This window comes from Chamaea fasciata, unplaced genomic scaffold, assembly GCF_029207755.1.
Source record: "Chamaea fasciata isolate MVZ Bird 193981 ecotype frontalis unplaced genomic scaffold, bChaFas1.0.hap1 SCAF_18, whole genome shotgun sequence".
Classification (NCBI taxonomy): domain Eukaryota; kingdom Metazoa; phylum Chordata; class Aves; order Passeriformes; family Sylviidae; genus Chamaea; species Chamaea fasciata.
In genome coordinates this window covers 3,000,568-3,021,392 of record NW_027094103.1, presented here as the reverse complement: position 1 = coordinate 3,021,392, position 20,825 = coordinate 3,000,568, and the positions used below count along the sequence as shown (strand labels likewise).

The window sequence follows — 20,825 nt, the reverse complement described above, 5'->3', positions numbered from 1 at the left end:
CTGCCTCAGTGCTCTGAATAGCAGCTGAGATCATGCTTAACATCTCCCAGGCCGGGATGAAGGAACAGCAGAACTGCTGCTCTGTGCCTCAGTAACAGCACACCCTGTTACTTAACAGCGCTGATCTCTTTGGAGATCTGACCTTCCCCCCACATGCAAGACATATTATCATGCATATTTACCCATACAAGCCTAAAGGCCTTAAAAACCTGAAAGGTTCTCAGAAAAAATTTATTTCCATAAATTAAAAACACACACAAAAGAAACAGTAAAATTTTAGATTCACACAATATTGAACAGAAACAAAATGCCAAGAGCATGATGGAGGCTAATGGCACAATTGTACAAATTCTCATTGAGCTATTTGTTAACTTGATAGCATCATACAGACTTTTAATCCACGGTTACCATCCATATTCTAGAAAAGCACCTGGAACATAATATACCAAAGGCCCACCTGAAATAAAATACAGTGAATGAGAACTGCTTGCAGGAAATCATATCCAGCAACTACCAGAACTCAAAGCCAGCCAGGCAAATGCTGTTCCATACATTAAGGAGCCTTAGCTGCTCCAGTCACAGCATGATGAAAACGATTTTTTTTCTTCCTTTCTTTTTTCTTTTTAAAGTGATCTTTCTATTTCTAACAATCAGCAAATTTAGCAAAGAGCTGCCTGGCTCTGCATAACTTACTAAGAGACAGGACATGGCAAAAGCTTTGCAATCCCTTCTCAAGCTGTTCTAGTCATCAGTCTGTGATGTACTTTCTATGGTGATACAAAAACATCCTCACTGGAGTGGGTTTGCTTAATGAAAAGGCAAGTGTACATATCCTCCTGCTAGGGATGTATGCAAGACCCCAAAAGATGAATCCTCTACACTTTTGTCTTTCAATTATCTGTGACAGAAGCAGCTCAGAATGGCAAATGCCCAGCTTTTGCCCAGTCATCACTCCCAGTGTACAAGCAGCAACCACAAGGAACATGGCTGTTCCATGAGCGCTGTAAACAGGAACAGAGGTGGGAAAGGAAGAAACAAAAAAGTGCACAAGCAGGACTGACACCTGTATGCTGGAGGGGGGAAGAGATGCTTGGTCTCCACTAGCTTATATCATCATACAAACACTAAACCAAAAGAGAATAATGCTGTGTATTTGGGTTTCCACAAACTAAGGTCTGGGAGAAGCTAGACAACTGCAACATCATTTTGTAACTCCTCCAATTACTGTAAACTGAAGAGAATTTGAGTGTTTTCTTTGCTCTGCTCTCTCTGCTGTAGCTTCTAGAAAAAAGTTAAGAACTCGTATTTCAATGCAACGAGAAACAAGAGAAAGCAGGGAATAAAAAAACCCACCCTAAACAAAACAAAAAAACCCCAACATAACCCAAAGGAAAAGACTCAACACATTCCATGTTTTGAAGCACATTAGAGGTCTGAACTTTTTCTGCACCCCCCCACCCCAATCTTTATGTCCTTGAAAGCCCCAGTAAGGTTACAGCTTAATTGCGTCACAGCACTGGAAGCCTCCCATATTAATAGAAGGTGAATGAATGCTCTCTAACAATCCCATTCTATAGCATAAATCCATAAAAATATATCTCTCACTCTTGCTACTGCTTCCGACTAGTCAGTAATTGGGCTAATAAGCCAGCACAGGGAAACTTTCAAACATTTTTTTAGGAGGCAGTTGATCTTTGTTTTTTAGGGATTTCTTTTTACAAAAATAAAGAGGATCAATTAGAATGTTCTACAACAGCCCAATAGGTTAACCAGAAAAATACTCTGTCAATATGTTCAAAGTTTGCTTAGCTATTTTACCCTCAAACTCCAAACACTACTACTCTAAGTGCGCACTCCTCTCTTTTCTGCAGTCTTCCTGATTAAAGATAATTAGCCTTAAAAACAAGAATATAAACTTTTAGAAATCCCAGCACATAAGCTGGGAGCAAAACAAACCCAGATTAGATTTAAGACTCAGGCACACACAGTGTAATAATCCTCTTCCGTTCCTCTACTCTCAAAGCTCTGAAATTCAACAGATTGCTTGGTAACATTTAGTTTTCTGTTTGGTCAGTAACAGAAGTGGTAGAGCAACAGAAGAAAATGATGGTATTTGCAGTCTTGCATTTATTGGGACTTTATAAAAAATACCCACCCACTAGATATTTGCTCAATTTGAAGGTATATAGAAACTCTATTATATGGGTAGATAAATAAGAAAGTGCAAGTTCAAGTCACAAGTGAAAGAAAGAACAGACTAATTAAATTTGAGCATCCCAGCAACAACAGCTTTGCCTGAATAACTTCTCTAGGCACTAAGGGACAGAAATTACCTGAACTGCAGCTAGCAAGTTAAGTTTAACAGAAGTTATGCCAGAAGGGAGCTCTCTTCCTTCCAAAGGTAGAGCTGAGAAATTGCCCAGTGCTGCATCAGATGATTACATATGGCCTTACATAATGAAAACAATGTCCACATACTCCGAGGCTCTTTGTACAACACTGGCTATTATACAACTGTGCTGTACAGAGAATATATAATTATGAGCTACAGGAATTGTAAATCTAAAATGGTAAAAAAACCCCCTTCTTGTTGACATTAAAATCAAGTTAGTATGAATGGAATTAAAATAACTTTAAAACAAGTATCAGAGATTTTGCTGGTGTTCCCTGCATGCAGCAGCTCAGCTCAGTTCAATAAAAATCTCTGCCTAGGTATCGTGCAGCTTAACATCTCATGGACCAATTACCTTTTCCTCTGGAGAAGAGGCTGGCATCAGCCAAGTAAGTAAAAAAAACCTGCTGTTTGGGAAAAAATAGTACTGGGCACCATTTTTCCTTAAAACATTACCTTTTTGGAGTTGAATCATGTTAAAAGAAACATATACAAAGTGCAAGTTATTTAAAGTCTAATTACGTGGGGCTTCTGCTGCCTGGAGCCAGAAAGGGCAAAGAAACTTAGAAGGAACCTTCTAAGTTAACAGAAGGAAGAAACAGTTGAATGCAAACCTAGACAGCTACTTGTAATTATCGAAAGGTTAGTGGTATATCAAGAATGTGTTTGCTAGAATTTTTCTTTATCAAACACCATATCTCATTTGTCAGCTTGTTAAAAATAGCCATTACAGTAACAGCAACAAATGTGCAAATGATCTGGAGTACAGAGTTCTAGCATCACTGAAGGTGCACTACTCCCTCCTTGACACTCCTACTCTACCCCCAAAAGATATTTAAACATAATTAATTAAATATAAGCAGTAATTTCCAGAGGTTGAGAAAGGAAGGGTAAATTTCATGTGGCTGTGTTACACTCAAACAGGGACTTAAAAGAATCCCTCCAACAGCATTTAAAAACAACAAAAAAATAGCACCTTAAAGAGGCTCACAGCCGAAAACTGATTATCAGATGTTAGAACAGAGTGACAGAGTAAGGTATGAAGAAGTCAGTAGAATTCTCCCAAGAAGAAAATACTAAAGAAGCTGACTGGACCATTTCCAGCTAAGTGGCTCCCTCAGATGCTGGAGGCCTGCTCCTGCCCAACCTCCTCTGCAAAAAAGGCTTCAAGGTCCATTAGCTTCTGACTCAGAAGAACATCTAACTCTGCACTCTGCAGTGCAGCTCTTTTTGCTCGGGTGAAGCTACCCACTGCTTTGATTTTGCCTCGTGTCTTCCTTTTCCGGGGAAGAGTAAAGTCCTGAAACTCTAGAATCCGCTTTCTCTTTTGCTGGCTGACAGAGATCAAGTGTCCATTTTTCTCCTTGGGCTCCTCAAAGATTGTTTCCAAGCTCCTGGGAAAGGCAAGAACAGAACTCATGAATCCTTTAGCAGCAGTCACCTTATGCTGACAGGGAGACTGGGGGATTTCAGAACCCAGGTGAACACACTTTAACTTTTACATTTTTACAGCCTCCTCACACCTCTTGTAATGCACATTACTGCCAGCTGAGTTACTGCTGCACAGACATTTGGGTAGAATCTCTTTGTATTTCAGTTCAAAAGCACAATTATAGAATCTTGATTTTACAGAATAACTAGGTTTGAACATTTGATGACAGGCCGTTATTGTTAGTATTTTAAAGAACATGTTATTTGAATTTTGAAAAGTACTGTACTTTGATGGAGACTGGAATAAATGGATAGATGAAAAAATATACAAATCCATACTTAACCAGCTGCAAATTCTTCATTCATATTCTATTTCACTTTTTCCCATCCAAACAGTAAAAGATACTATTTTGAAATTAACTTTCTCTAGCAGTTTAAACTAGACCAATTTTAAGAATATATTTCCCTCTTAGCTTTCATACACCTTTCATCTCCTCTCTCCCCCCCACTAATTATTAACATTTATCTTAAGTTTTCTTATTAGGAAGCAGAACCAACCTGGCAGGAGGAGGGGACTTATAGTTCTTGTTTGTGTAAATTTCTTCTAAACTAAATTCTTTCTTCTTAAGCCTGAAAAAGTAATGACAAATCAATCTAGAAGGAAGAACCTCAAAACACCCTCTTCACAGCAGGCAGATTTACAAGAAACAAGTACTGTTTGTATTCTATACTATACTAATTGTGCTTTAACTAATTGAGAACAAGGAGGAATGAAAAATGAGCTCATTAAGTACATCATTTCATACAGGGTTTTTATAAGGTTGGTGTCAAGACTTGCCCTTTTTGCAGAGGTCAATATTCCTTCCAGCACTCTGTGATACTTTGAAATAATGATGCTCAAAAGGGGAAATCCCCTTCACTCTTTTGTGAAAGCTGTGAAAAAGTCTTACAGTTTAACAGATTAATACTTCATCTCGAGACTGATTTTAGGTATTGACAATTACCAAGCAAATCTCTGAAGAAATGCATTCCTTTGTCAAAGGTGGTACCCGTGTTTAGGACAGAAGTCACACTAGATGAAGTATGACTAGCAATCGCACTAGATGACTGATTGGAAAACTTTATCAACATCTGGCACTGTGGTTCTCCACACTTTCAGTGAACTAATGCTTCCCTAAGATCATACCCCAAACAAAGGAAGAAATGTGAAAACCTTCAACACAATTTGCATCAACAGAACTTCCTAATAGATCACTTTATCTCACTGTGCACTGCAGGTGGACTGATTTTCACTTTATAACGATCAATAAAAACTTCTTTCTTCTTTAGAATTTAAAAATGACTGCATTGCAGCTTGCTTTTTCACATTTTGCCTAAACTCCAGTCAGTAGTTTTGATCCAGTTGATAGAGCTGTGTCAGTCATTTCTTGTAAAGGAACTGAACATCAGATGTCACTCAAGTGGGGCTGTATAAAACAGTGGTGGTAAGAGAAACATTTATTGAAATGATTACACTCATATATTTTGAGCCCATTTCAGAGGTACTGCTCACCTTTTTGGTTTGGGTAGTCCCATTGGAGTAAGGTTAGGGTCTGGCTTAGGAACAGTTTTCCTGATTCGGATCTGTGAGACTTTCTTTGGCCTCTTTTCTGGCTCAGTCTTAAGAAAGAAAGAAAGAAAGGAAGAAGGAAAAGAAAAGTTAAAATCAAGGAAATTAAAACCACAGTAGTCAACAGACTTTCCTTTTATTCTGAATATACATGATCTATAGAATAAACATTCCTCTCTGGTCTGCTACCTTCTTTCTGCTTGAATCAAAGCAAGCAGCAGCACAGAGTAGGACCTGCAGCCTGTTTTTTCTCCTCATCTTTAACAGTTACTTGATAATATCCAGCAGCAGCAGCTTCAGCTTCTGGAGAAGCAAGAGTCTGAGAGATTTAAAATATAATATGGACTCACTTTTTTCAGTTCTGTGTCATCTTGGGATCTCAGACAGGCTGGAACAGAAGCATCTGCTTCATCAAGGGCAGGGATTTGGAGCTCAGATGCTGAAAGCCTGGGGGGAGATGGCAATGACTCTGGAAGTGCATGAGGCTTTGGTAACGGAAAAGGGAATGAAGTTTCCAGACTGTAAGAGAGAAAGAATGAAACACGTGTACATTGATACCCAACTGATACTGCAAGAGCATTCCATGCTCTCAGGAGATGGTCCTAAATTGCAATTATGGGCACAAAAAGCCAACACAGTTCACAGAAATTGCCCAAGTAAGTGAACTCTGGTACACACATCCCACCCAAACCTGCTGCAGCCGGCTCTGATACTGACACTAACTAAACTGCCAGAGTATTTGAACATGTAATTTTAAACCCACTCTCTTCCTTTTCATACAGCTAAACAGTATACAGCTCTATTTATCAACTACTGATAGAAAGGGATCAATCCTCTGTTTCTGCCAGCAAATTTCTTTGACACAACTATTAATCACACTTTTTGTTTACAGATAACCTTAAAATACAGCTTTGATACCTGCCATGCCTACACTTAGAAGGAATAGAGAGAAGTTTCAGCACCTATCCAGTTGCTCAGGCAGAAAGGACTTATATCCAAGTAAGGAGTCAAATTTCTATCCAAGTAAGGAATCAAACTTCTATAGTTTCACATACTCATTTCATAAGAAGTGAAGTTGAAAGTAACAGAACTGTTCTGTGCAATGATCTATGTGGCGTTTGCATAACTGCCCCTCCACTCGTCTACATTACATCACCCCGTCAGCTTACCTCATCCACTGCCTAATCAGAAAGCTGTTCTGGGAGTGAACTGCCAAAAGCTGAAAGCCAAGATGACGTAAGCAATGGCTTTCTGAGGAAGGTTTTGGGCCCACTACTCAGAATGAACATCCGCATCCCCAGACTCACCGTATCGCATGGCCTGCGCTCTGCAGTGCTCCCATACTCTGTACAGGTGAGTGTGGTAACATGGCACAGCTGGGTCAAAAGAGGAATGAAAAAAAACAAAACAAGACAGGCAGAAGTTAGGTCTACACTATAAAAAGATGAGGGAAAAATCATTAGTATAAACTGGACTGTAAGACAAGATGCTCATATCAGGAATGAGAATGAAAGACTAAAATGATACAAAAGAAAGCCACATGGTGCTGTTTAGGCCACTAGATTTCATTGTTAGGGAAACTGTCCTACTTTCATTTAAAAATGGTAGTAATGAGAAAAGGAAAGGCACAGAAGGAGAGTGAGACAGTAATATTGAAAGTCGTAATTATTTCTCCATAATTATTAAAGTTTGAAAATTTTAATTCTTTCTATGAAAGTCTACATTGCTCATTCAAAACCCCAAGTTTTTACAATTAAAGTAACCAAAAACCCTTGAAGGATCTGGTTACTAAATAAAATAGTACATAATGGCAACAGTATCAGGTGAAATGAAGTACTTCCATTAAATTAACTCCCTGTTGCCTCTAACTCCCACAGCCTCCAATACCCTTACTTGACTGGAATAACCAAATGCCTTTCTATAAGGGTTGGTAATAACCAGAATTCTATGGCATAAAAGTCAGCACAGCAGCTCTGTGTCCTTTGATATTAAGCTTTACTTTTGTGTCCATACTGTTAATAGCAGGAAATCACTTGGGACAACTTTTATTACATTCAGCAGCAAATCTTGTATTTGCTGCTCTCTCAAACCAACAGTGAAATGCACTTCACTGTTCTAAAGCAAAGATGTTACAGCCAGACTGGAATTCTACAAAGGAAATTAGAACCAGCCATGCTGGAAGCACAGGGAATAGCACCAACTATTCATAAAGAGGTCAGAAAGACCCAATTTTTCTGTCTATCACTTATGTCAGAACTGTAACGTTCCAACATTACACTCACTGTCCCAGTGTTACTGGAACCTGTATCAACCTGCAGCAAAGCCCTCTCTGTTAGAGACAGAGCTTATTGTTTATGCAATAATAATACAAAATTACAAGGACAGAGGAAATCACTTCAGAAATTTTTAATTCAAATAAGCCTTAATTAGGAAAAAAGCTTCATCAGAAGAATACTTCTGTTATTGACAGTGGAGGGGACAGTGGAAGTCAGGTAGGACAACTACTTGTTCTTCTGGTTATTAAGAACACTAATTGTGAGTGAAATATTTAAAAGAGAACAAATCTTTTCTAGATGAAAATGGCCTGCAGGGAACTTTTTGATTTTTCTGATTTTTAATTATCTTAAAACAGGCAAAGATTTCTGTCACAGTGAGAGCTGAAAATGCTCTATTGAAAATACAGAAAATATAGAAAAATATACTGAAAATGCAGTATAAAACTGCACCAAACACACCTCTTATATTTACATACCAAACATCTGAGTGGGACAGATTTATGTCTGCTTCACATACATAGTTGTAAGGTATTTTAGAGAAAAAAAAACAAACTGAGTTTTAGGGTATTTTAACTCTGGCTTATTTTTCACTTGAAGTGAAAAGGTTTGATTTGAATACTCTCCCTTTGGGAAAAAGATCACTCATAGCAAAGCAGACAGCTTTCCAATTACTCTTTACGTCAGGAATGAAATCCTCTTACACATGAGCTAACTGGATATGCAGTCCCGAGCTGCTGAGGAGCCTGCAGACTTAAGGGTGTGGGAAAACCCCCAAGTTCTGATCTCCCAGTCCAAGGACAGCTTCCTTGTGACGCCACAGCAATCAAAACCACTAAATTCACACTAATTCACAACTAAGTTTTAAAAAGATCTTTGTTTTGTCTTTAACGATGTGTAATTTTTAAGTTTAGTGGTCAAACTGTACTGCTATGATCATTTTCAGAGTATGGAATGAAAATGGAAGCATGTCCCATAAAATGTGCTGCAAGTTGTCTCCATGCCATTATTCAACTTAATTCTTTTAGTGCACACAACTCCAGAATGGAGCAGTGCTTTCATAAGCTCACTCACACCTTTGGCAGACATTAGAATTTATAGTAACAAGTGATAAACTTTTAGATATGTTATCCATTTATATAAAACAAAATGCAGCATTGGTTATGTGGCAAGATTTTTGGTTACACTTGAGTCAATCTGTGACATAGGCTAAATTCAACAGTTCGCTACAGATTGCCACACTAATCAAAACAATTAATTAAACAGACTTTGCTACAGTGCTCATGAGCTCTCTGTCCCGGAATTGCAAGGCAACAAAACCAGGAACTGAACTGCTCTGTGTTACTGAGGGATAAAGGGCAAAATCTTTGCTCAAAGGCATGCAAAACTCCTGTCACAGAGCTAGGAACTTCTTTCATTCTTCTTATTAGCAAAATGATCTTAAATGCTCATAGCAAAGTAAAATCAAATATGCAAAGTAGATTTCAGTCCTCTTCCCACTCATAACAAGATTGACACACAGAGAAAAATTCATTACCAATGTTAACTGGAGCTACGTTTGCTCGTGTCAACATCACATATGAAAAGCCATAGCATGCATAAAGAGGTTTCAATTAGCATAGAATGGTCATGGAACACAAGTAAAAATGTTACTGAATGACACCCCCCGCCCTTTACAGTTCTTCCTAACCTGATATTGAGCATTTGGTTCCAAGGGGTATTTGTGGCTCAGACCTCTGAAAAAAACTTTCCTACCTCAGAAATCCAGTTCCTCTGCAGTCACTCTGAATAGACCTAATGAAGTAGCTCACCTTTTGCATTATATACTCTGATGCATGGTGTGTATATTTTGCAAGGGAGAAGAAAATAGAGTTAGCCATTCTGCCAAAACAGGATAGTATTAAAAGAAGTGAAGGCAAGTATATTTAAATTCAGCTAACAGACTGTTCTGTAATAAAGGATCTTCCACGTTGAGCCATTGCTGGAGCAGAATGTGTAGATCTGGAACAGGAGAAACTGACCCTCCAGTGCAAGCTGCAATTACCCTCTCCCTCCCAAAAAGGAGCAAGTATATACCCTGCACACATTTAATCTCAGAAATAAGTTGATGGGTTTTACCTGTTGTCGATGCCCACACTTGGTTGCCACTTGCAGTGACTGGAATGAAGCGGAGTGATTTCGGAAGGACGGGCAGAAGGACCGTGCTGACTCCATATGGACAATACCCTGCCCAGCGAGTATGGCAATGAGGAGACGAGCTCATCGGACACACACCTCGGGTACCTGTCCCCTTTCAAACCCTGTGCCAGCTGCGATATGAACAGTCTCTGGATGGTAGGAATATGGCTGGTTAGGTTTCTTCTTCTTGTCCAAATCCTGTAACATCCAGGGGAAGAAAGTGCTAACACTGTGTGAAGGCCAAGCGTGGAACAACCTCCTCTTCTTCCAGCTACAGGGTTTCTTCCAGGGTCAGGGTGAACAGCAACAGTCCTGGGGGTTGTTGTGGAGTGAGAGGAATGAAGCTCATTATTTACACTGGAATCTTCCTCGAGAGCTGTTGTATCTGAACAGCTCTGAGATAGGAGAAAAGACAAAGTCCACTTTGAAGCTGGTGCTGGAGTTTCTCTGAAAACAGGGCTGTGATGCACAGAGTGCTGGGATGTAATCCCTCTGAGGTCTGTCACAGGACTGGAGTCCAGTTTTATGTGAAAAGAAATTGGGAAAACTGAGGTGTCCAAGAAAGAGGTTGGAGGCGTGTGGCTTAAGTCCGAAGAAAGTATTTTGGTAGTTTCTACAGGATAAAGTGCCAAAGGCTGAAAGCTGAACATCTTGGTGCACCAGCTGTCAGCCCAGCGTGAGTGTACGTTCCTGTTAATGCAAGAAAAGGCTTCCAAGAGATTTTTAGATCTACATTGGCTGTACCTGTCACCCACTGAAAGAATTTCAGAAGAATATGGCAGAGGTTCTAAGTTACGGCTGCTTTTGGCAGGGGCCAGGAGCTTGCTGGCCATTGCAGACAACTTGCTCAACAATGCTGGTTCTTTGGTACATTTTCTGAATTTCAAGCTGTTCAACAAACTGCACCTCTTGGCCCTCTGCCTTGGCATATGCGCAAATCTCATGGCTGTTTCCTTTTCCACTGTCAGTGGTTTACATGGAAAGTACAAAGATTCCAGAAGCGTGTTTTCCTGTTTAGGGAATATTTCCAGGGGAATCTCAGAGAAAGGTGAACTTTTAATTTTTTTGATTTTTCTTACGGATTTTAGCTGACACAATATGGGAACTTTTTTGCATGTCCTTCCAGGTTGTATTTTTAATGGAAGAGGTCCTCTTAGTTTATTTGTAGTTCCTCTTCGTTTATTTGTAGTTCCAAAGGCACCAGGGATCCCATCATACCCTGAATTAAGGTTCAGGTTTTCCATTTCTGAATCCTGAGTCTTCAAAAACTGTGAACTAATAACATCTGTGGTAATCTTTGGCCTTCTAACTTCTTGTAAAGTGCTACATAGTGTATTTTCACTGCCTCTTACGGCAAAAATCTCTGAAGGGCCTCCAGACTTCGCATTTCTAGATGTCATCAAGTCAGCTGAAGAGCTGCATAAGAGTTCAGAACTGTGCAACATACTTGGTTGCAGTATGATTTTTGCTTTCTCCTGCTGTTTTAACTTCTGTTCTTGTTGTGCCTTGCCCAACTGATGTACTTCCATCTTTCCATACTTCTTTTGTTTGGGTTTTTGAAGTTTCTGTATTTGATCAAGTCTCTCTGAACCTAAAGCCCCATTTTCCTTGCAAACTGCATGAGTTGGTACTTTGTCCTGGCCTTCTGTTACCTCCTTTACATTATCTTTGCTCCGTGCATTTAATTTGTAAGGCACACACACTTCACTGCAAACCACACAGTTTGGGGATGGCTCTTTGCAACTGTCTGATAGTGTGCTCAGAGGTGGAGAAAATGTGGGCGTTGTATCATCCTGCACTTCTGGGGCAGCCCCTGTGTCAGATACAGCTCCAGCCTCATGATCATGCACAGTTTGTGAAAGTGCACTGGTACCTGCCAAGTTTGGGAGCTTTGTATCATTTTGTCTTTCTTTTGAAAGATTATTTAGTTTGGATCTTGGGATTTCTTCCAAAACCTTTCCATAATTCTCAGTCCTGAGGGGGACTATTTTGCTACCAGACTCTTTAGAATCTTCCAACAAGGACCATCGACAATCTTTGGCCAACCTTCCTCTAGGGGCTACCTCTTTTCCTATCTTCTCTTCTACACAGATATTCTTAAATTTCTCCTCACTGGGAGGACTTTTTGGTGAGCTCATGTCCATGTCTTTCATGGCTGGCGTGCAAAGCCTCTCACCTTTCAGACTTTCTTTGCTGTGGGCACAAACTCTTGAGCTTTTGGCACCATACCGAGAGCCAGCTGCTGATTCACTCCCTGAAGATGGAACCTCAATATTGCTGGATTTTTTCTTGACGGAAATTGTTACAGAAAGAATTTTTGTCATTGAAGTATCATTGTTAAATTTCTTGTCTGAAGATGAAATATCTCTTCGTGTATTCTCAGGTGACATACACAGCTTTTCTTTCTCAGGCAGAGAGATGTGAGAGTTCAGAGCTGACATTGTTTCTAAATCCACCTGAGTCTCATCAGAAGTTTCTTGGATGTCAAACTTTTCAGAATGGGATGCACTAACACCCCTTTGATCATCAGTTTCTTTACCAGCCTCAGAAGTTAACTCCGGGCAAGAATTATTTAAGATAGAAGTTACACTCAGACTTTCTCTGTTTTCCATATCTGAAAGCACATTTATATTTTCCAGCTTATCTGTATTCTTTAACGTCTCTTCACTGGGAAGACTTCTGGGTGAGCTCATGTCCATGTCTCTTACAGCTGACGTGCAAAGCCTCTCACCTTTCAGACTTTCTTTGCTGTGGGCACAAACTCTTGAGCTTTTGGGATCATACTGAGAGCCAGCTGCTGATTCACTCCCTGAAGATGGAACCTCAATATTGCTGGTTTTTTTCTTCACAGAAATTGTTACAGAAAGAATTTTTGTCATTGAAGTATCTTTGCTAAAAACTTCAGCTGAAGATGAATCACAATTATCTCTTTGTGTATTCTCAGGTGACATACACAACTTTTCTTTCTCAGGCTGAGAGATGTGAGAATTCAGAGCTGACAGAGTTTCTGAATCTGCCTGAGTCTCAACACAAGATTCTTGGATGTCAAACTTTCCAAAATGAGATGGACCAATGCCCCTTTGAGCATCAGTTTCTTTACCAGGCTCAAAAGTTAACTGGAAGCAAGAGTTATTTAAGATAGGATTTATACTCAGACTTTCTCTGTTTTCCGTATCTGAAAGCACACTCCTATTTTCTGGCTTGTATGAAAGACTCCCATGAGTTGATGAAATGGGCAGAAGTTGAGCACTAATTGTATTTTCCTGGTTCTCCACCAACGACTTAATCTTTGGCAAAGATTGCTGCGTTCTGTTTCCTGCAAACACCAGCTTTGCTTTCTCTTTTGCACATTTGATAAAACAAGCCTGCTGTGAGCAGTGTGGTCTGCCATCAGAAAAGTTTTCTTCAAGAGTTCCTTTATTGTTTCTTTCACATCTGTTCTCATGTTCTTGTAGTCTGATTGTCTTCTCTTCAATTAGATCACCGATGGAGTCCATGTATCCTGAAGACTGTTCATTTTTCACACCAATTGAAGAGTCCAAACCCATGACATTCTCTTGCAGAGCTCCTTCAAACCTGGCTTCTCTTGCATATTTATGGTCTAGCAGAGGCAGGTCACCAACTGTTTTTAGCAGAACCTTTTCACTGTGATTAGGACCAGCTTTTTCTCTTTCCACAGAACCACCCATGGTTTGTAAGTCGGTGTTTAGTTGGTTGGTCGAACTTTCTAAACGTTGCTCACTGCCTAGCACTGGGACATCAGACTCACTCTGACATGGATGAAGCTGATTTCCCATGGGACAAAGGGTCTCTCCTGTTTGGCCAGCATGCCACTTCACGTTGTCAAGTGCTGGGTGTGGATCACAGGTGGAAGTGCTGCACTTGCAGGGATCAGCTGTGAGCAATGGCATTTCTGCCTGCTCACATGTGTCGAGTTCTCTCTTCCATGGGCCTAACAGACAGTTGGAAAATCCAAAATTATGAGCACAGCTGTTTTTCTTCAAATATCTGTCACTCATCTTATTTCTCTGATTGCTTTCAGGAGCGTTTGGGGAATCCACAGCTCTTGTTTTATCAAATTCATGTGTCTGGGAAGCACACATGCCAATCTGTTCTTTCGCCTCATCTCTGTCATAAACAATTTCACGGCCCGTTCCCTTACAAAGATTAAATTGTTCCACAACCTCCACATTCTTATTTGAAATCTCATCTCTTGCCAAGGTAGCAGTAGACTTCTCTGCAGTATATGCTGAGCAAAACATGGTTTTTCCTCTGGGAATGTCATTTATCCCATGCAGAGCTATACCTCTGTTGCCCCAGTCACTTTCAAAAAGAGATCCACGTGCCAAAGGGCCGTGTGGTTCTGGAAAGATGATTGCCTCTTTACTGTTATATCCTGATGAAGACTCTCTTTCCAAATTATCATTTTTTTCAATCTTATCAACTTCCACACCAAAAGAATGACTGTTTAGGAAAAGTTCATCCACACGTGTACTCTCTGATAAAATACAGGAAGTACTGGCAGCTGTACCCTGTTTTTTTGTACTCTGATTACTGCAAATCCATGTGCAACAAAGTTCATTTTCTAAACCAGTGACCGCTCTCTCCATCTTTCCTGCAGAAGACTTTATGTTCATTTGGGATACTCTGCTTGTTGTATTAGGGTTATCAAAAGTCATGGAATTTACAGAAGACTTGAATTTGTCTTTATGAAGCAAAACTTCAGCAACTTGTTTCGCTGTTTTTCCAGAAGCACCAATTAATTCTTTTCTAGACAGATTATCCCAAGCCTTGTCCCTATACGAAACTTTATTAGCAGTACAAGGAAGACACTCATTATAATGAAGTTCTCTTGATTTTTGTAAAACAGGAGGTAGAGTTACATTTAGTGTATGAAACAAATTTGTTTTGTTCCCAGTGGATAAGCTGTCACTACTATCGGCTTCTGCAGCTCCAACTAAACCACCAGCCAACTCTTCTGATGTTGTATTGCTTTCAGGTTCCTTTTCAAGCAGTTGTGCCTTGGGTGAGTCTTTTTCTAGCTTGGTACTAAGATCAAGACAGCTGTGGTTACTGAGAGGAGGAATTTTACTGGCAGTACTATAAAGGCATCTGTCTCTCTGCCCAGTTTCATGGGAAGCAATGTTACTCGTTTCCACCCACAAACGATTTTCTTTTATATCATTCTTGCATGGGTCACTGACAGAGAATTGCCATTGGTCCTTTTTAAACTTATCACCTTCTGATAGGAATATTTTAAATCTTTCTTTCGAGAACTCAGCAGATGAAGCAACAGAATTAAAAACTGGAGAATGACAATGCTCAGAATTAGCAGCATCTTGAGGTTCAGGCCAGCTACACATTTCACTGTTATCTCCCACAGCAATTTTTCTCCAGACTTCAGCAGCCTCTTCAGATTCAGAGCTGTACGATTTTCCCATAGTAGCATTAAATTCCCTAGGATCAGTTTTTGCACTAGATAATCCGTTGTTCCTTACCATGGAGATCTGCTCTACTGGTACAGATGTGGAGGTTTGGTTTTCTAAAAACCCAGTTCCATGATCAAAAGGAGTGTGATGTTTGATGTTTTGGGGAAGGTACTTCTGGGGGATTTCATTGATAATTCCATGAACTGCAGAACTGCTTTCTAGTGGCATATTTCCAAAGTCCAAATAACAGACATTTTTCAGAACTGGACATAAAACTTCAGAACTTTGTGTGGAGAGTGTTCTACAGCTTTCTGCTGAGAACAACTCACGAGGTCCATTGTGTCCAGGTACAGAACCCTTAAAGTAGTCATAAGCATCATTTTCTTCATCCTGCTGACAAGTCTGGCAATTAGCAAGTGACGTACTGAATTCATTAAGAGGATTTTGTCTGGGTAACTTTTCTTCTCTAATCTCCAAAACAGATACACCATTCCCCCCTGTTCTCAATGGCATGGCAGCATGGGCTTTTGACCCACTATAGTCACTTGTTTCTTGTGGATGATCTGTAGCTGCTCCAATGTCTGTGACTTTTAAAGGCTCTAAAAAACCTAAGATGCTGGTTTCTGAAACCCCAGCTCTGGCCATGACTGTGTCTACATCTGGGCATTGACTGCTCTCAGGTGGAAGACCTTTACTCACTCTGTCATTCCTGAATCCTGCTTTACTAAATATCCTAGTCCCATCAGCCTTCATACCTTGTACTTCTTCAGTGAGCTTTGGCAGAGTTTCAGCTGTCACCTGAACATTTGCTTGGTTTTCTTCTGCATAAGAAAAAAATAAAGCAGATCAGAACCATATGCTAAATTTAGAAAGCACTCAGCTTATTAAGTACCTTTTGTTGTTATACACAACACTCTGCACAGTGCTGGTTACCAAAATGTTCTTAAAAGTGAGAATTGAGGCTCACAATTTTACAACAAGTCTTTAGAGGAAAGAACAAACTATTCCACCACAAAGCCAACAAAGACAATCCTTTTCAATACAGACATTCCCAGTCCTGTATATTTCAGATTCTTCTAATATCAAACTAGGTGAATGCAGGTCCTGTAACTTAACACATAGGAAGCCACGGCCAACGTTAAAATAATGCTGATTTGTAACATCAAAATTCAACATAAGCTGGGGCTTGATCTGCTCCAGCCTAGAAATACGGCTCTGCATTGTGTGGCCATTTCCATTTCTTCTTCCTTGAAGACACGTCTGTCAGTAACTCATCCACAGGAAAACAATACATATCTCATCTGCCCTAGCAATTTGGGTTATTTGCAAACTTTTTCTGTAAAATTACAAAGAAGGTGCTAATTAAAAAAATTACAGTTACTGTAGAATATCTTCATACTCAAAACTTTACAGGGAGCATACTGACTCAGACTTCTGCAGATCTTTTCCCTATTTTCTAGTAAGCACCAAGACTAGATGGCTGAGTAGATTCGGCAGCTAAACACAGGTTTAGGTAAAGATAGAAGGCAGGGAAATGGAAAATAATTACTTGATGCAGGCAAAGTGACCAAAGTACTTGGAGCTAGAAGATTATGGAGGATCATAACAAAATTTATAATTATGTTGGCTGTCCTCTTTATTTGGATTCTGCACTTTTAATTTTATTTTTCAGACCACTCAAAAATGAATGAGTAATACCTTTCTATATATATATGCTATTACTGCTGACATATACTCCACCTTTGAAACAAAAGGAAAAGCAAAACATCTGCTATTAACAACCTCTTCTGCTTTGGAAACAAATAACTAAAACATGTCTTCTACAGAAAAGGTCTTCAGGCAAGTACATACCCTGCCAGGAAAAAGTAAAGCATTGAGATTGTTATACTTACACAGGGTAATAGTTTCTACCATAAAACAAAATAAATGAGCCATCCCACAATCACTCATCTTTTTAAATCAACAGTAAATAACCGGGAGAGAAGCAGGGGCTGGATAGGGATGTACAGCTAAAATAACTACCTGTGTTCCTCAGAGATCCTGCAATTTCAGTGCAACAGGTTCTCAAAGACTTTGCCCCTTGCTCGTTTAAGTGAGGGTCCTCCTGAAACAAGACAGAAAGAGCAGTGGAAATGGTTAGATTTTCTGAAGTGTGTCATGTCTCAGGGACTGCACCTGCTCAGCTGGGTTAGTTCAGAACAAGGAATTCACTAAGAAACCTCCAGATGTATCGGCCTTGGCCAGAGGCAGCCCTGCATTGCGAGGGCTTCACACAAGCACTGAGGATGTATCCCCAAAACGCCTCTATTTAACAGCAATGAAGTCTTGTGATGTGGCAGCCAAAATGTAAGTACACAGCTTAAAATGCAAATTGTTGGAAATTGGAATGAGAAGAGTAATCCAGTCCCCAAGTCTAGTTCACACCCCCAAACTATTACCACTAGACTTCTGGGAAGATGTGTGCATTTTCTGTCTCTATTAGAACTTGCCTTCTTCTATTCCTTGTGCTCAAAACCACAAACCCTGGAACGGATGACCTAAGTCTGCCAACAAAACCACCAAACCATGATCCCACAACCAAACTACCTGCATTTAGAAATACGTGAAAATTCATCTGGGAAAACTGAATGACTATAAAGAATTTAATGATTTTAATTTCACATAACGATAAATAATTTTTTAAAAAAATTCAGATAAAAAGATATAAAAATTTGGAATTAAAGATACAGATTATTGTAGTGTTATGCAACACCCAATAATTAAAGTAAAACACTCCGCTGTGCACCTTGTTCTGGTACGTATCTGCCTTCCACCATTTCAACAGTATTTAAGCAAGTGAAAACATTGATGTTTTAAAATACTGCTGGTCTACTGAGTCTAATTTCTCAGTGGACCCACAATAATCCAGATACTGACACACACACACCCCCTGGACACGTCCAAGGCCAGGCTGGACAGGGCTCTGAGCAACCTGGTCCAGCAGAAGGTGTCCCTGCCCATGGCAGGGGGTTAGAACAAGATGACCTTCAAGGTTCTCTTCCCACCCAAACCATTTTATGATTCTATGCTGGAAGACACAAAAAAGAACCAGGAAACCCCTTGCCAAACCCACTGCCTTGTGACTCTAACCCTAAATTCAAATTATCACGCAGGGATTCTGCATTCACTTACTCGTTCTGACCAACTTTCCTCCAGGGTTGAAGGACAACATTCAGCATGATGGTGCTCAGCACCTTGTGCCTCTTCATCTTCTTTCTGGTATCCATCACTAGAACAGTCGAGTTTCTTAAAGTGTCTTTTTCTGCTTTTTTCATCCTCTGCAAGGTCTCCAGCCTGTAATAATTCTTCAGGAAAGGATTCTGCTGGCCCATGAGAAATCACCTGGAGCATATCACCCAAATCCTCCGTTTCCTGGCAGAAGTTTCCTATGGCAGAAGTCCATGGCCCATCCCTGTGTGCCAGCACGGGCACTGGCCCATCAGATTGTGCATCCAGTGCAAGGCTGGTCCCTGGCACTGCCATGAGTTCCGTGGAGATGCTCTCGGGCAGTCCAGTGTACAACTCCTCTATTACAGCAGACACAGAAGAATCAAGGAGAAACTCCACCCCAGATGAGAGCATCAGGGCTGTTGAACATCAGTTACCCTGAGCTTTTCAGTTTGTCCTAAAAAAGAAGCAATGTTAAATCAACGTACACTGAATTAACCATAGAAAACCCCAAGCTGGAAGGGACCCTCAAGGATCACTGAAGTCCAACTCCTGGGTCAGATTAAAAGGAAAAGCTTAATTCCTCAAGATTCAAGTATATATGTTTAAAAAAGACACTTCCAAATATGTCTTTAAGAAAGGTGCTGAGAAACATTTGAGTATCTAAGGAAATGCTGCATGAACAAAAGAAGAGAGTAAAGCCAAATAGTTATTCCCAAGCCTCATTTTCACATTCAAACACCTCCCTGCAGATTTAACCACATCCTCTGAGAAGCCCGAGAAGAGGTTATAAAGCAAATCACTGGGGCAGACATCCTCCTCCTTCACTAAAACGAAAGCATCGTTTGACTTCCTGGGATCTCCATGAGTTTCTAGTCTTTGGAAAAAAGCTCCAACTTTTCTTCACATTCCCGGCCTCAAAGGAACACTTTCTAAGCCATGAGCCAGCGGCCTGTTCCTCTCAGCTTCTCTCATTGAGCACCGGACACGCAGTACAGAGGGTGCCTTGTGCCCGCTCCCGGATCCTCCCGGGCCCAGCAGCGAACGCCCGGAGCGCGGCCGCTGCTTCGTGAGCACGGCACAGGAGCTGCGGCGGGGCTGACAGCGCTTCTGCCGGCACCGGGAAAACCCTGCCGTCAAATCGCTCCTGGAGGAGAACGGACAGCAACGGGCTCAGCCAGGCCTCCAGAGGAGCACCGGCTCCTCAGTTTACCAAAACACGGGCTGAGCAGCCGAGCGTCGATCCCTGCTCCCTAACCAAGAGCCGCCTGCGCAGACACAGGTGAAACTCGCAGCGGCCTCCGGGGAACACGCGAGGCCACTCGTCCCTGGGAGAGCATCGCCCTCCCGGCGATGCCGCCCCAGCATCGGCGGCACGACCGGGGGCCACCCTTTGTTCCGGGCGCCGCAGCAGCGCCGACAGACGCGGCCCCGAGCCCCGCTCCTTCTCCGCGGCAGCGGCCCCCGCACCGGCCGGCCCCGAGGGTCCGCAGGCGCCCTGCGGCAGCGCACCGGAGATCGCCGCTCTCCGTAATTACACAACGGCCGGTGTCTCCCCCGCGCCCGGGCTGGGCAGGGCCCCCGCCGGCCACTCGGCCCCGTTCCAACTCCCAGCCGGCGGCGGCGGGCGCAAGAGGCGGGTCCGCGCCGGGACACCCCCGCGCCCCGCCCCGCGCCCCGCGCCCCGCCCGGTGCCGTTACCTGAGCGGCGGCGGCCGCCGGCCCCGCTGCGCGCGCCTGCCGCGCCGCGCCCCGCCCCGCGCGCATCACTTCCGCATCCGGGGCCGGCGCGCGCAGCCCCGCCAGCCCGAGCTGTGGCCCCGCCTCCGGCGGCGACCGCCCCGCCCCCCGCACGGCCACGCCCCCGCAACGGGCCGTGCTCCCTCCGGCCCCGCCCCCGCGGTGGGCGTGTCCCGCCCGCCCCTTCCCACGGTGGGGCGCGGGTGTCACGTGGCGCGCGGCCCCGGACGCGGAAGTGCCGCGCGGAACCGGCGGTGCACGCACCGGCAGGTCCGGGCCCCGCGCTCGGACGCTCCGGGAGCAGCGGCGGGACTGCGCTGCGCTCTGCTCGGCTCTGCCGCGGCACGGCCGGCTCCGGCCGCGCTGACCTGGGGCTGGCTCAGCCCGCGGCGGCTGTGAGCGACTCGGAGAGTTAAGGTGCCCGAGCTCCCTTCGCTCCCGGACTGCGCCGTTCTCCCCGCTGTCCTTCCCCCGCGGGTCTGGCCTGAGCCGCCGCGCTACTCGCTGTGCGCTACTGCCCCCCGTGCTGGTAAGGACCCTGGCGGGCCCGTGTGCCGGACCGCCCC

The 20,825-nt window shown here is 42.5% G+C and overlaps 2 protein-coding genes across 12 annotated transcripts in view; one reads left to right on the top strand and one right to left on the bottom strand.

The window, feature by feature from the left end:
- Positions 1-212: 212 nt before the first annotated feature.
- Positions 213-20,272, bottom strand: PRR14L (proline rich 14 like). Of its 3 annotated transcripts, XM_066199632.1 has the most exons (9): positions 20,221-20,272; positions 18,484-18,976; positions 17,335-17,416; positions 9,824-16,133; positions 6,740-6,808; positions 5,783-5,951; positions 5,376-5,482; positions 4,382-4,453; positions 213-3,786 (listed from the first exon to the last, which is right to left on the bottom strand). In XM_066199632.1, the coding sequence occupies exons 2-9, from the start codon at positions 18,931-18,933 to the stop codon at positions 3,510-3,512; spliced, it is 7,536 nt and encodes a 2,511-aa protein (XP_066055729.1). In that variant the 5' UTR covers positions 18,934-18,976; positions 20,221-20,272; the 3' UTR covers positions 213-3,509. The 3 variants fall into 3 exon arrangements, with proteins under 3 accessions (XP_066055729.1, XP_066055731.1, XP_066055730.1); XM_066199633.1 differs by lacking the exons at positions 213-3,786; positions 4,382-4,453 and having other exon boundaries at positions 5,394-5,482; positions 5,783-5,879; positions 16,068-16,133; XM_066199634.1 differs by lacking the exons at positions 9,824-16,133; positions 17,335-17,416; positions 18,484-18,976; positions 20,221-20,272 and having other exon boundaries at positions 6,740-7,315.
- A 252-nt stretch (positions 20,273-20,524) lies between these two features.
- DEPDC5 (DEP domain containing 5, GATOR1 subcomplex subunit) overlaps positions 20,525-20,825 on the top strand; it is a 40,540-nt gene continuing 40,239 nt past the window's right edge. For 8 of the 9 annotated variants that reach the window (XM_066199349.1, XM_066199345.1, XM_066199348.1 and 5 more), the window contains exon 1: positions 20,525-20,788. The gene's annotated coding sequence lies outside the window, so the exon portion shown is untranslated. The remainder of the gene's footprint in view (positions 20,789-20,825) is intronic. The other variant, XM_066199341.1, reaches the window with a different exon arrangement.